This window comes from Pristiophorus japonicus, chromosome 12 (genome assembly GCF_044704955.1).
Source record: "Pristiophorus japonicus isolate sPriJap1 chromosome 12, sPriJap1.hap1, whole genome shotgun sequence".
In the NCBI taxonomy this organism is placed as follows: Eukaryota; Metazoa; Chordata; class Chondrichthyes; family Pristiophoridae; genus Pristiophorus; species Pristiophorus japonicus.
This window is the reverse complement of record NC_091988.1, coordinates 31,608,702-31,625,082: the sequence shown is the minus strand read 5'-3', so window position 1 is coordinate 31,625,082 and position 16,381 is coordinate 31,608,702. Positions and strand designations below refer to the sequence as shown.

The 16,381-nt window shown below is 45.7% G+C and overlaps 1 protein-coding gene across 2 annotated transcripts in view; it reads right to left on the bottom strand.

Annotated features, from left to right (window-relative positions):
* The window catches only part of dnah12 (dynein, axonemal, heavy chain 12), a 393,315-nt gene that overhangs the window by 45,096 nt on the left and 331,838 nt on the right, over nt 1–16,381 (bottom strand). For both annotated transcript variants that reach the window (XM_070895275.1, XM_070895274.1), the window contains 2 exons: nt 12,004–12,148; nt 4,999–5,149 (listed from right to left, as the gene is read on the bottom strand). In XM_070895275.1, coding sequence (XP_070751376.1) covers nt 4,999–5,149; nt 12,004–12,148 — 296 coding nt within the window. The remainder of the gene's footprint in view (nt 1–4,998; nt 5,150–12,003; nt 12,149–16,381) is intronic.

The window sequence follows — 16,381 nt, the reverse complement described above, 5'->3', positions numbered from 1 at the left end:
ATTATGATGCCTCCTTCCCATGGCAAACAACTTGCCAACACTCACAGATATAGAATCATTGAATGATATAGCACAGAAGGAGGCCAATCGGCCCATCGTGCTTGTGCCGGTTCTTTGGTAAAGCTATCCAATTATGCACACTCCCCTGTTAATATTTTCCCTTCAAGTATTTATCCAATTCCTTTTGGATCTGCCCCCCAACTCTTTCAGGCAGTGCATTCCAGATCGCAATAATTTGCTGTGTAAAAAAAAAAAATGTTTCCTCATGTCACCTCTAGTTCTTTTGCCAATTACCTTACATTTCTCTCCTCTGGTTGCCGACCCTTCTGCCAATGGAAACAGTAACTCCTATTCATGATTTTGAGGATCTCTATCAAATCTCCTCTTAACCTTCTCTGGTCCAAGGAGAAGAAGTTTTCCATTCTCTCCACGTAACCAAAGTCCGTCATCCCTGGTACCATTCTTGTAAGTCTCATCTGCACCCGCTCGAAGACCTTTTTAATCATTCCTAAACTGTGGTGCCCAGAATTGAACACAACATTCCAGCTGAGTCCTATGTGTTTTATAAAGGTTTAGCATAACTTCCTTGCTTATGTACTCTATGCTCTAATAATAAAGCCAAGGATCCTAAATGCTTTTTTAACAGCCTTCTCAACTTGTCCTGCCATCTTCAAGGATTGTATTTAAACACCACCAGGTTCCTGCAACCCCTTTCAAAGTTCATATTGCCTCTCCTCATTCTTCCTACTAAAATGTATCGCTTCACACTTCTCTGCATTGAATTTCATTTGCCATGTGTCTGTCCATTTTACCAGTCTATGTGCACCTGAAATACGTTACTATCCTCCTCATTGTTTACTACATTTCCAAGATATTTTTTCAGGGGAGAAAACGAGACAAAATAAGTAATTTAAGACTCTTGGGCGCAAAATTGGGCTCGGTAGCGTCCGTTCTTTGGGTGCTACAGGTGCCGTTTGGGGACCAAAATGGCGGCTGATGCAAGCGCGCACGTTTCTGCTGCAAATCACGCTATCTTGGTGAGGACGCTAGCGCATGTGTGACTAAGGTCCATTGGCGGCAACAGTGCAATTTTGCAGTTCAACGCTCCAGCCGACACCCTCTCTTAACTTTGCACACAAGTTAAGCAGCAGGAAGGACCTCTCACCAGGTTAGTTGCTGGTTGATTTCTTCTGGCTGTTGCTATGATTCTACATGTGCTTGGTGCTTTCCATAGTTGTTTCAATTTGCAAAATCTACAGGGAGTGGTGTCAGGTGCTGAAGGACTTTTTGCTGACTTCAAGGTTTCTGCACAAACCAGTTGCTCCCAGACTTGGGTGCACTAGTAGGCATTCTCCTTGGAATACAACATGATTGGTAGAATGAATAGAGGCCACGCAGAGCAGGACAAGCTGCTAAAAGAGGGAGGAGGAGGAGGGGGAGAAGGGCTCTCAGAAGGAGGTCATATCCACCCAGGGTGTTCAGGGAGAAATTTGCCTACCTGAACCTCAGTGAGGAACAATGTGTGAGATGTCTACGTTTCAATAAGGATGAAATCTATCAGCTGCTGCAGCCACAACTGCAACCTCAGAGCAGGGCAAGGACCGCATTTCCAGTGGCTGTGAAGGTGACTGTGGCGATGAACTTTTATGCATCTGGCTCCTTCCAGGCTGGAGCTGGAGATATTTGCAACACCTCACAGTTTGCCACTCAGTGTTATGTAAGGGAGGTCTCTGAGGCTTCTATTCAAAGAGAGCTAACTACATTTCAATCTCTCTTGCCAGGGACCAGCAGACAGAGGGAGCATATGGTTTTACTAGGATTGCAGGCTTTCCCATAGTGCAAGGTGCCATTGACTGCACGCACATCGCATTGCATGCATCGCACGTCAACTCTGCCATGTACCGGAACCAAAAGGAATTCCACTCCCTCAACGTCCAGCTCGTGCGCGACCACAGGAAGAAAATCATGCAGGTCAATGCCCAGCATCCTGGCAGCAGTCAAGATGTCTTCACTCTGCGGCAGTCCGCTGTGCCAGTTGCATTTGAGTCACCATGACAAACCAATGGGTGGCTACTGGCCGACAAGGGCTATCCGCTGACGACATGGCTCATGACTCTGGTGCATAACCCACGCACGTGCACAGCATCCATACAATGAAAGCCATGCTGCCACACGAAATGTGATAGAACAGACCACTGGTGTGCTGAAACAACACTTCTGCTGCCTGGACCACTCTGGAGGAGCCCTGCAGTACTCGGCAGAACGAGTGTCAAGATCCGTGGTGGTCTGCTACATGTTGCACAACCTCGCAATCATGAGGGCACAGACCTTGCCACCAACTACACGGCAAGCAGCTGAAGAGCAGGAGCATGAGGTGGAGGAGGAGGAAGAGGAAGGAGGAAGCAATCTGGACAGTCCCTTTCTGTGAACAACTGAGTGCGATACCAGTAACCGCAACCCCAATTCACCATTCACCAACAGTCCCATGCCTTAATCTCCCTCTGGCACTGACCATCACAGCGTCTGCTTGGTCACAATCCAAAAATAAAAACCACCACAAAATAAACATTCCAAACCAAATTTATAAATGAAATCATGGCGTACTGCATACAAGCATAAACGAATTACATTGATGTATTCCCTTAGTGCCTGTCTTCTGTGTGCCTTTGTCTGTCCTAGTGATCCTACGCAGTGCTACCCCAGTGGCTGCAGCATAGCTGGTGGAAGGCTGTTGACTTTCAGTATCAGAGCCTGCAGATGGCCTTGGAGGACAACCTCAAGCAGTTCTGGGCCTAGAAGTTCCGGCTGCAGGCTGCACCATCTCAACAACAACAACATTAACGTAGTGAAACATCCCAAGGTGCTTCATAGGAGTATTTATGCGACAAAAATGTGACACAGAGCCACTTAAGTAGAAGTTAGCACAGGTGACCAAAAGCTTCGTCAAAGAGGTATGTTTTAAAGGAGCGCCTTGAAGGAGGATAGAGAGGTATGGGCAGCAGCAGTCTGGGCTGACTGGCAACAGCAAGCTCACTGGCGGAGTGGCAAGGGTGGGCGAGCAAATGCTGTCATCCTGAGAGAAGTCAGCAGGTTTGTGCTCCATGGAGCCACTGCCACTTCCTCAAGGTAGCGCCTCAGCAATTTGAGTAATCTGTTGGAGGACAAATTGCTCCATTGCTGTGACATGCCTCTTTGAACAAGGTAATCTACAGCCACGGTGGCAGCAGTCTAAGCTTGCATAGTAGCTAGCTGGCCATACATGACAGCAGTCTGAGCTTCTACTGCAGCACTCAGACGTTGAGTGGTTGCTGCTGGTGCTGCAATGGAAATTGTGACATTGGCCATTAGATGCTGCATCAAGGTTGGGTCCACAAGTGTGCGAATGGAATTGGCCATCACTTCCATGTTGGAAGGGATTGGCTCCATGCGTTGCACAAAGTCCTGTGCCAAGTTGGTGCCGGACTCCCCCATGCTCCTTGACATTGAGTGTGGGCTTCCTGGCAGACTTTCCAATGCACCAAGAATTTTGTTGTGCATACCCCTCAGTGTTCTTCTGTAGCCTGCCCCATCAAAGTCCTCAACTGCAGTGGAACCAGTGTACAACCTCACCCTCCGGCAAGCTGGCACCACTGTTGCCCCTGAGCTGAATGGTGGGGGGGGCGGAAAGAGAGATGGAGGGGGGAGGGGAAGAGAGATGGAGGGGGGAGGGGAAGAGAGATGGAGGGGGGAGGGGAAGAGAGATGGAGGGGGGAGGGGAAGAGAGATGGAGGGGGGAGGGGAAGAGAGATGGAGGGGGGAGGGGAAGAGAGATGGAGGGGGGAGGGGAAGAGAGATGGAGGGGGGAGGGGAAGAGAGATGGAGGGGGGAGGGGAAGAGAGATGGAGGGGGGAGGGGAAGAGAGATGGAGGGGGGAGGGGAAGAGAGATGGAGGGGGGAGGGGAAGAGAGATGGAGGGGGAGGGGAGAGAGACAGAAGGGGAGTGGTGTTTCCCAGGATTCACTTCCTGCACAACTCACAGCACTGCTCCGGCCACCATGCACTTCCCCTTTAAGAGGTGCAGGCTAGCTTTAAGCAGCGCAGGCTAGTTTTAAGTGGTGCTAGAAATGAGGTTTTTGGGCGCCCTTCTAATGCGTGCAGCCAATGAACAGCGCAGTTAGCACTGGCTACACGCATAAATCATTATAATGAGCAAGCAGCACAAAGTTGGCATGTTGTCTGCATTTCAATCAATGGGAGTGGCTTAATCGAGCATTGCAATCCCACGATCGTTTTTGGGGGCTATCCAATTTAGTCCCCTTAGTTTCATGTGTGTAGGATTAATGGCAAATACCATAATTTATACTATTATATTTCAAGCTGTACTTTCAACCTTTATTTGTGTAATTTAGCTCATTTGACTCCACATGAACAGACATTAGGCAACATTCTAATTGTATGTTTTTTCTTCCACAGATCTGGAATTACAGAGACACTTGCATTAAAATTAGCAAGCATAATTTTGAAAATGAATGGTAAAAATTGTAAATCTTTGCACACAAGTGGATTTTTCACATAATTGAACAAATGTTACTTAAAAAGGGAAGGTGAAAGTTGAAGTAGTATTTCAGTACTTGGGGTTAACTATTTACTGTCAATTGGGAATTTCTCATTAAAAATACGGTCATTCAGCTGCTATACTAACTGGCATATATAACTGGCATTTATGTCTCAGGCTTTGGCCTGAGGTTTAGAAAATTAAAATTTCAAAGAAAACAACAATACAAGCTCCAGTGAAACTTATAGAAAGTTAGTGTAAGAATTGTATGCATAGCTGTTTGGATATGGATTGAGTTAAGAAACCAATCCCCTCCTGCACCATTATTTGGTTATTTTTCTCCCATTATGATAATATACTGTTTGTTAAAAGCTAACCAAATGAAGAAGAATAATTTTCTCTCTATTAAATGTTGCAAAGAAATGGCTGATGTGAGAGACACAGCAAATACAAGGTCTACTCACTTGCCATTGGGTCAGCCCCCGGAGAGAGTATAAACAAAAGTGGTAACGTGGCGTTGGAATCGCCATAACTCTTCGCTAAATCAAACGGAGGTGGTTCCACAAACCTCTTCCCTAGTTTTTCAGTAACAAAATTTGCCACAGCTGGGATGATCTGAAAGACAGAATGACATTTTTAGAAAGATGCCCTAAAGATTTTATTAACACTGCCTCAATTGTTCCACAGATAACCAGATACACAAAAGTAACCTTTTCAGCAGAGAATTACACAAAAGAAAAGTAACAGCAAGATAAACCCAGTTTCAGGTATTTCTCAGAAAATGTGGTTATTTAAAATAACTTGCATAACCTACTTAATGGGGGAAGGGGCAACATGAATTTAAAACAACTTGATCATCACAAGTCAAATAACTCTGCACTCGGAACTCTAAAAGGAAGAAAATTATTTTGCAAAAGAGATGTTGTAGTGCACTATTCCACCAGCCCCCTTCTGAATAGACTCCACATTGGTATAGTTTGGGCTTGGTTCTTGCAAATTATGTTTCACTTGTTAACAGAAGAGAAACTATCAGAGGAATGCATATTCTTTAGTGAGATAGTTCTGGTCAAGAATACATGAGAACATCAGAAATAGGAGATGAGTCGGCCCTTTGGCCACTCGAGCCTGCCGCCATTCAATAAGATGATGGCTGCAGCATCTGGGATGGTTCTCCTTGGAGCAGCGAAGGTGCAGGGCAGGTTTGACAGAGGTGCTCACAGTCAGGAAGGCTTTAGATTGAGCCAGGGAACAGAGTGGTTCTGCTCACACAATCAGAGAATGGTTACAGCACGGAAGGCCATTTGGCCAGTCGAGTCCTTGCTGGTTCCCAGCTCGTCCCACTGCCCCGCCCTTTTCCCCCAGCCCTGCAAATATTTTCTTTCAGATACTTATTCAACTCTCTTTTGAAAGCTGTGATCGAGTCTGTCTCCACCTCCCTTTCAGACAGTGCATTCTGGATCCTAACCACTCGCTGCATAAAAAGGATTTTTCTTACATCACCTTTGGTTCTTCTGCCAATTCGCTCGTGTAGCAGCAGGTTGGATGAACGACTGAGTCCCTTTCCACACACGGGGCAGGTAACCGGCCTCTCTCCGTTGTGATGGCGTCGATGAGTTTCCAGTGCAGAGGGGCAATTGAATCCCTTCCCACAGTCCCCACATTTCCACCGTTTCTCTGTGGTGCGGATGTCCTTGTGTCTCTCCAGATTGGATGATTAGTTGAAGCCTCGTCCACACACAGAACACATGTACGGTTTCTCACCGCTTTGAATGGTGCGATGTTTTTTCAGGCTGTGTAACTGGTTAAAGCTCTTTCCACAGTCAGTGCACTGGAACACTCTCACTCGGGTGTGTGTTTCTCGTTCATCCCACCTGCTGGTACACGAACGAATTCACACTGGGGAGAGGCCGTTCAACTATCCTGTGTAGTTTCTTTGTGTGCCTTACCCACAGTCTACCAAAGGGAGCACCATCGGAGCAGGCTGGGGAACGGAAGGAGTAGTGTGGCGGCATACCACTCCAGGGAGCAGCACGTGCTGGAGCAGGAGAGCAACGGCAGTGAAAAGAGACGTCACCAAGGTCTGGTCAGTGATTGGAGCGTGAGCAGGTACAGGAGGAGCGGCGAGAGATTGTAGAGGGATGTGATCGGGGCCCAGGAGAGGCGCGAGTTCGGGGCCCAGGAGAGGCGCGAGTTCGGGGCCCAGGGGCAGCATGGGCCAGCCCACACTGCGATGTGTGTGTGCACTAGGTCCGTGCAGCAGAGCTGGTCTCCAGTCGTCTTGGTTAACCCTTGCTACAGAACCAAGACCTAGCTCTGTCAAGCCCGTGTGGTGACTGGTGTGCAACGGTCACCACATGTTAAAAAAAATCCGAGCACAGGCATCTTCCATCTTTCAAGATTTAGTTCGGACCTGGAATTTTAGGTCCTTCATTGAAACACCTGTGAACTTTTTGACGTGGAAGCAAGTCATCCTCGGTTCGAGGGACTGCCTATGGTGATGAGTTCTGGTTAACTGTAAATAGTGATAATTCAGGAAAATAAGATAAGAACATTTTGGGCTCAATTTTCCACAAAGCTTTTTTTTGGCGTACTTGAAGAGTTACGCACGTTTTTTTGGGGCCCAAGTACGCGAAAAAAAAATGTTCTAAGTTTCCCCGTTGGATTTCTTCATTTTGACGCAGCCTAACCTGTCCTTTAGTTTTGGGGGTGGAGCTTTGATCTGCACCAAAAAGATCGGGTTGCCACGGTAACCAGGGACACAATGTGGGCTGAGGCTGCAAAGTGTACCATATAGCCAGATCCCAACACATTGCATCAACTTAAGAACACATTAAAACACATTGCATCAACTTAAAAACACATTAAAATATATTGCAGCAACTTACCTCCAATTATTAAAGCCGGTCCCACTCACCCACCCCTAAGCTCTGGCCGAAGGGTTTGCCGGTCTGCCTCCCAAACCCGCCCCGAGCCTCTTGACGATGCCAGTCCAGCTCCAGCTCCCCCACCGCCCCCCAGCCCCGAGTGCCTTGTCTTTCCCCCACCCCCAAGGCCCTAGCCTTAGCCCTGGGCCTGGCCAAAGGGCTTGCCGGTCAGTTTCCCTTTCCAACCCTGGACTCGAATGCCTTGCCGGTTCCTCCCCACCTCACCCAGCCCAGAGTGCCTTGCCGGTCCACTCCCCCGCCCCTAGCCCAGGCCGAATGGCCTCCCGGTCCGCTCCCCTGCCCCAGCCCAGGCCAAGTGGCCTCCTCCCGCTCAGTCCCTGCACTTAACTATACCCGAAAGGCTTCCCCCTACCCCTTCTCTCTCACCTTTCCTGCTGCTGCTGTCGGGGCATCTGCTACACTTACCTGCGCCAATTTCCTTAACTCTCCAGAAGGTTTTTCTGCAGAGGCCACATATGCTGGCCTAAGCAGAATTGGAGTAACGCTCAGCTGGCCAAACTTGCCTAAATGGCCAGAATTGGCACAGGTGGCAGGTTATGTCTCCTTTGGCTGAAAAAAAAGTACCTAAAAAATTCGTAATTAACTGAGTTACGGTGGTGCAAATTGATTGGGGAAACTGTAGTTTTTTTAAGCTTAGGCCAAAAAAACAGCCTGCTCCCAAAAAGCAGTGCAAATCACTGGGGAAAATTGAGCCGGTTAAGATGGTAAGAAACTGAGCATTTTAAAATGCCACAAAAGTATTTCAAACCCTTAATTTCAGTTAAGTAGAAATTAAATATTCCATCGAGCACGCTACTGAAACAAACCAGAAGTTCTCCATTTTACAATGGATGAAGAATTTAATTATAGATCGACTTCGGGTAGCTGTGTGATACTTGAAATGTTGGACTGGTTTACTCCTACTTGTCAATTCTATCCAGACAAATTTTGGTAGATGTGGGAGATTGGCAACTTACAGGAGAGTTTATCGAATATAACTGTACAACAGGTAACATTTGCAGGGCTATGGGAAAAGGGCAGGGGAGTGGGACTAATGGGATAGTTCTTTCAAAGAGCTGGTACAGGCACGATGGGTCAAAATGGCCTCCTTCACTGCTGTACCATTTTATTATTTTATGTGATGGAAAATCTTAATCACATGTGATTGCACAACAACAGCCACCAAAGTATGCAACATTTGATGAGAGAAGGAAACGGGAGAGAAAAACAAAGTGTATATTTCAAAGTACAGGAGAAAAATCAGATCGGACCACTTGCTTATACTTTGGGCACTGCTTTGCATTAGCTTGAAACAAGATTACCAGGAACAGAGTTCATTTAGAAGTTTATGTTATCTATGCTATTAGGGAGTGCAGATTTAGCAAATCACTTTGCAGTATAGGTAGTTTAAATTATTTATATAGTTGAGATTCTGCAGGCAGACAGCTTGCTTAAAATTATCTTGGTGTAGCATCTAATTTGAATCTAATGCAACACTCTCCATACAGCCTTCTATAAAAAGTATGCCAGCTTGGCTCAGTTAGTGTGGGTTTAAGCCAGATACCCAGTTTTGTAATCTACCAGGTTTGTAATCAAGTTTTGCACTCCAGTGCAGTACTGAACAAATACTGTATTGTCAGTGACTACGGCCCCTATTTTCCACTTGCTGGATTTTTGGTGCCCGCACATGTTAACGTCCAATTTTTTCGTGTACATCTGCGCCAGAAAAAAAAAATCTGAACTTTCACCAAAGAAATACTTGAATTTAGCGCAGCGCTCTCCGAAGTTAGTCTGGGGGGGTGGAGCTTCCAGTCTGCGTTAAAAACTCTTTGGGCATGCGCGAAAAGCTGAAGTTGCCAGGGCAACGAGAGACTCTGAAGCAAGCTCCCCTGAGTGCTACCCCACCGCTGCTGAACGGGCCACACAGGACTTCCCCCCCCCAACCCCCCACCCCGGCTTGACCCACTGCCACCGCAACCCCCGCTGGACCCGCGGTCGCCGCTTCCCCGCCCCCCCTGGCTGGACACACGGTCGCCGCTTCCCCGCCCCCCCTGGCTGGACACACGGTCGCCGCTTCCCCACCTTCCCCCCCGCCCGCGCTGAACCTGCTGCCCCCCCCTGGCTGGACCCGCGGTCACCGCTCCCCACCCGTCGCTGGAGCCGCGGCCAGCGCTCCGCCCCACCAGGCTGTACCCGCTGCAATCCCGGGCCGAATGGCCCTCCCGCTCATGAACTTCAACTCACAGGGGGCATTCGGCCCGGAATTGCAGCGGGTTAAGCAGGGTGGAACAGTTCTATTGGCCGGGATTGCAGTGGGGGAGCAGTCCTTTCGGCCTGGAAATCTTCTTCCCCTGTTCCAAAAAGAGTTCCCTGTGGGAAAAAAAGTATTATATTCTGTATTCCTATTGCCTCATTCCTCTTCTCTTGTGCGCCGCACCAATTCTTTAACTTACCAGATGGTTTTTTTTGGCCAGTGTGCGCCGCGCTGAAAAAAATAGTGGATGGCCAAAATTGGTTAAAGGGCCAAAAACGGCGTGGAAATCAGTTTTCAACCAGACCTGCACCAATAAATATCGCGTACAAAAGCCGGCGCCAACAGTCACCGCGGTGTACAAACTTTGAGGAAAATTGCAAAATCATGATTGCTCAAAATAAATCAGCATTGCCCAATGATGGCGAAAATAGAGCCCATATAATCTTTCGATAAGATGGTAAACTGAAGCCCCATTTATCTTTTCCCATTGTCTGTGTAGTGGTTATGGTACTGAACTAACAACCAAAGGATTATGATGGTGAAATTTGACTTTGGTAGGGGCACAAAATGGGTGGGAATGGATAAGTATTGGTGACATCAATGGAAAGGAAAATCAGACGGCCACAACCACCCGATTTGCACCTCCACTGAAGTTGAATTTCACCCAGTGAGTGCAAATGTCACCACTGAGAAACTGAATTAAATAAATCTGGTACGTTGTGGGCTGGCACCAGAAAAAAAATCAAGTCCATGAAAGCTGTCAGATGGTCATAAAAATCCAATTGGTTTACCTGTATACTTTGGGAAAGGGAGCCTACAACCACTATCCAATCTGGCCTACACGTGACTCTAGTTCCATACTATATGGTTAACTCTCAATGCCCTTCAGGCAACTAGGAATGGGAAATAAATATTGACTTGCTAGTGTTGCCCACATCCAATGAACAAAATTAAATGGATATTAAAGATCTCGGAGGGGCTGGATTGTTGGTTCTGCTCATTTCGGGGTGTCAATGGCAGCGGGGCGGTAAAGTTTGTGCCCACGAACAGTTTGCACCTCAGTCAGCAAAATTGGGCAGCTGGGTTCTAAAGGAGGAGTTACACACCTTAGAGTGCCTGGCCAGCTGAGCAAGTAAAAATCCCGAGCTAAACAGTCAGCCTCGGTGTGCTCCAAGAGAGGCCTGGGGGCGGGGGGGCGGGGGAACCTGGAAACATTCCCAATAAATAATTCACGTCACCACCACATAAATCACAAAAAAAAATAAAAAACAATCACACATACCGGAGGTCAACATTACTGACCTCACTGCGGCTGCTACAGTTCGGACTGCCAACCTTCACAGGCGGTCCCAGCAGGATGCTCTACGGAGTGCTATGGATCGGGGGCAACCAAAAAGTGAGCAGGGTGTCGCACCCAAGGGCGTTGCACACCAGCTTGCCTATTCTGGCTGACAATGCTCCCGGCGGGGCACAGGAAGCTGGCCGCCCACCCAGAAGTGCTTACCGCTGCCATTGCTGCCTCTCCAGGGCGCTAATAGGGGCAGCAGAAGACCAAATGTCCAGCCCCTCCTCTCATAAAACAGAGGAATGAGTTCCAGCATCCAGCCAAAATTCCTCTCCCAATATCACCGAAAAGACATATAGGCAACTCTCGATTATCCGCACACGGATGCCATGGGAAACCGTTTTAACGGCATTTAAAATTCCGTGTGCGCGCGCTGCCGACGTCCCTTTGAAACTCTGATGTTCCTTTCGAATGTTGCCTGCTGAGCCTTGCTTTTAAGCGCTCTGCCTTGCCTCAGCTCCCGCTGCTGCTCCCAAGCAGTTCCACTGCCACTCATAATTCATTAAAATGCCACGAACAGTTACAGGAAGTAATCAACAAGCCTAATGATCTTTAGATCTAGAGGACTAGAATTCAAGGATTAGAAGATACGCTACAACTATTGGTTAGAGCACACCTGCAGCACTGTAAGCATTAACTGTAATGTCAATTCGCTCCAACGGAGAAATTGTTTATCCAGCATAGCCCAATCCCCGAGGTACCCGGATAATTGAGAGTTGCCTGTATTATTACAAAGTACAGGACAGTGGAACCCAACATTAATAAAGGCAGCTTTTAGAGAAACAAGGTTTTTCTCCTTATTTACTTGAGTTTGTTCAAGCAATAAGTCAAAAATAATATTTACTGTAGAATGTTTTATACTTATTGCTTCAATCTTTTTTCAGTCAAAATAAGTCAAAATCTTCTGAATTCTATTATTGGAAAATATGTATTTGTTTCTTTTTACCTTGTCAGGTCTAAGCGCCCTCAGAACAATCATCTTCTGAAGTTCATTGATTTGTTGATCCCATGGACTTGGTAAAGGAGCAGTGTGTGGGTCTTTACTTTCATAGATCTTGTGCCATTCATGAATAACCTTAGAGAAATGATCCCTAATTGGAAAATGTGGAAATTGGTAATCTTTCAGTTTTAACATTTTGTTATTACTTTCTAACCACTCACGTGGAAACAAAAATAGACTTTTGCAAAGTTAATAAAGTTATTGGTTTGTATGAACTTTACAGACATATGAAACCAAAACCTAAGACAAAGAACCTCTGTAACTCTTAACATCTGTTCAACGATGAAGAAAAAATGTGCAAATATGCAGGATATTTTCGGTTAAAATCTTTACAAGTTACAAATATTAGCCCAGAATTTGAAGTCGGAGGCGTACCTTCAGAGTATGCCTCCAACCCAATAAAAAAATCAGCACTTACCTTTAGGCTCCTGGGCTTCGGAGACTTCAGGGCCTGCAGTAAAGGCCCATGGATCCCAGGGACGCATGCAGTTCGGAAGCGACCCTAAGATCACGTGGCCCAGCTCCTCCAATCAGAAAGCAGGATTTCTAATATGCTTATGGGAATTCCATTTATAAACGGAATCCTCAAAGGCATATTAGGAATCCCAAATAATTAACTAATTTATATAACGAACAAAAATAAATGTTCCCATTTTCAAATGTAATTAAAAGTCCCTTCAATAAAGCATATACAATCAAAATTAATTGTTTTGAAAAATAATTTTAAACATTTTAAACTGGGCCAAAATTTACATGAACTAATTTTAAATGTTTGTGCATGATTTTTTACTTACATTTTTTAAATTTAAGATTTAGATGAACCCTTATACTGGTGAATGCAGGCCCTACACCTGCGTAAGGGTTTTGTGGGCATTTTCTGGGCAGTAGTTGGGTTATTATTACCCCTTTGAAACTGACTGCAACTTCAGGATGTAACGCATGCACATCCCATTGTGGGAATCCTGACGTTGCGGTCAGTCATTCATTGCTCTGCACATCCTGCGCTGTGCCCACCCATAGCCGGCAATCGGTGTAATTTGTGAAATCAGGGAAACTGATGAACACTTTGACTCTTCTGCAGTAATATTGCTGTTAAATATCCCATTAAAAGGTGGACCCTTTTGAATTAGGTGTAACTGAATTAGCGTACTGACTGCTAAACAAAGGTTATGGCCCTGAAAAACTAATTTTAATTTTGTGGAGTGTCAAATTTATCCATTTTAATAAAAATTAAATTTTTAAAGAAATGTTAACTTTTTAAAAAAAAGTTTGTTCATCTTTATTTCAAGTTTACCTTTTCCCCAATCTTTGTCTTCTCCATAACATTTAAAAAAAGTTAGAATCACTTCCTGGTTCTTAGTCTGTAAGAATTCTGCATTGCGATTGACTGCTTAGACAGCTTGAAGAGATCACAGCAGCTCACGCTAGGGATTCCCCATAAATTTACTCTGATTTTAACTGCACGTCAGAAAAGCTGAACTTCTTGCCTCAGATATCATCAGATCTCTATTTAGGAAAGGTGGTAGAGAGAAAACGGGGAACTACAGACCAGTTAGCCTGACATCAGTAGTAGGGTAAATCTATTAAGGACGTGGTAACAGGGCACTTGGAAAATAATAATAGGATTGAGCAGAGTCAACACATATTTATGAAAGGGAAATCATGTTTGACAAAGCTGTTCGAGTTTTGTGAGGTTGTAACTAGCAGAATAGATAAGGAGGGGGGGGGAACCAGTGGACGTGGTGTATTTGGATTTTCAGAAGGCATTCGATAAGGTGCCACACAAGAGGTTATTAAACAAAATTAGGGTTCATGGGATTGGGGGTAATATACTAGCATGGATTGAGGATTGGTTAACAGACAGAAAACAGAGAGTGGGAATAAACGGGTCACTATCAGGTTGGCAGACTGTAACTAGTGGGGTTCCCGAAGGATCAGTGCTTGGGCCCTGGCTATTCACAATCTATATCAATGATTTGGATGAGGGGATCAAATGTAACATATCCAAGTTTGCTGATGGTACAAAGCTTGGTGGGAATGTAAGTTGTGAGGAGGTGCAAAGAGGCTTCAAGGGATATAGACAGGCTAAGTGAGTGGGTGAGAAGATGGCAAATGGAATATAATGTGAAGTTATCCATTTTGGTAGGAAAAATAGAAAAAAATAGAAAAATGGTGAAAGATTGGGAAATATTGATGTTCAGGGGAACCTGGGTGTCCTTGTACATGAATCACTGAAAGTTAACATGCAGGTACAGCAAACAATTAAGAAAGCAAATGATATATTGGCCTTTATTACAAGAGTGTTTGAGTACAAGAGTAAAGATGTCTTACTGCAATTATATCGGGCGCTGGTGAGACCACACCTGGAGTATTGTGTACAGTTTTGGTCTCCTTACCGAAGAATGGACATACTTGCCATAGAAGGAGTGCAACGAAGGTTCACCAGACTGATTCCTGGGATGGGGGCATTGTCCTATGAGGAGAGATTGAGTAGACTAGGCCTATATTCTCTAGAGTTTAGAAGAATGAGAGGTGATCTCATTGAAACATACAAAATTCTTACAGGGCTTGACAGGGTAGATGCAGGGAGGATGTTTCCCCTGGCTGGGAGTCTAGAACCAGGGGTCACAGTCTCAGAATATGGAGTCGGCCATCTACGACTGAGATGAGGAGAAATTTCTTCAGAGAGTGGTGAATCTTTGGAATTCTCTACCCCAGAGAGCTGTGGAGGCTCAATCGTTGAGTATATTCAAGACAGAGATCGATAGATTTTTGGATATAAATGGAAATCAAAGGATATGGGGATAGTGCAGGAAAGTGCAGTTGAGGCAGAAGATCAGCCATGATCTTATTGCAGGCTCAAGGGGCCGAATGGGCTACTTTTGCTCCTATTTCTTATGTCCTTATGTGATGGAAGCTTTCTTCAGGGCCGGCGAAGAATGCCTTTGCTTCACCGCTGACTGCAAACTGCAGGTGATAGTCTTTTGTGCCTGATATAAAGTCAAAGCAAAATGTCATTCACTGCTCAGAGGCAACAATGCTGCAGTTTATAAAAGGACAAATCCTATAAGGTGAATAGTTTAAATTGGTGAATGAAATAAACTAAAACACATTTGTAACATTGTGCAGATTCTACTTTTTCTATGACCAAAACTGGGCACTACATAGACAAAACAGTTGAATATAAGTCATAATCAAACTATACAGTGTTCTTGTCAAACCACATCAGACTTTGAAACAAGTGTTTTGGCTATATAGTTTATCATTTTGTTGGCTTTGTGATTGCAGTTCTGCATTAGTTGGACATTCTTATCATCAACTCTGCTAAGACTCAAGTTCCATTTCCACATTATCCTTGGTTATGCCAACACCATTCATGAAGTATGTGATTTGCTTATAAGAACACAAGAAATAAGAGCAGGACTAAGCCATTTGGCCTTTTGAGCCTGCTCCACCGTTCATCATCATCATAGGCAGTCCTTCGAAATCGAGGAATACTTGCTTCCACTCTAAAAGTGAGTTCTCAGGCGACTGTACAGTCCAATACGAGAATTACAGACTGTCACAGGCGGGGCAATCGTTGAAGGAATCTGGTTTGCCGCACGCTCCTTCCGCTGTCTGCACTTAATTTCTGCATGCTCTCGGCAACGCCCTCGCGGATGCTCTTCCTCCACTAGGGCGGTCTTGGGCCAGGGATTCGCAGGTGCCGGTGAGGATGTTGCACTTTATCAAGGAGGCTTTGAGGGTGTCCATGAAACGTTTCCTCTGCCCACCTGGGGCTCGCTTGCCGTGTAGGAGTTCAGAGTAGAGCACTTACTTTGGAAATCTTGAGTCGGGCATGCGGACGATGTGGCCTGCCCAACGGAGCTGGTCGAATGTGGTCACTGCTTCGATGCTGGGGATGTTGGCCTGACGTTGGTGCATCTATCCTCCCAGTAGATTTGCAGGATCTTGTGGAGGCAGCGCTGGTGGTACTTCTCCAGCGCTTTGAGGTGTCTACTGTATATGGTCCACGTCTCTAAGCCATATAGGGTATCACTACTGCCCTGTAGACCATAAGCTTGGTGCCAGATTTGAGGTCGTGGTCTTCAAATACTAAGACCATGGCTGATCTTCTACCTCAACTCCACCTTTCTGCACTATCCCCACATTCCTTAATTCCATCCTATGTGCAGCACTTTACACTTGTCAGCATTTCAGAAACAAAGAGGATAATACAAGAGTACGCAAATGCCATACAAAATATGGAAGCAGAACATGCAGAAGAAAGATTCAGATATCGGAAGAGAAAAATGTTATTATTGTCCATGAGCAACACCACAGG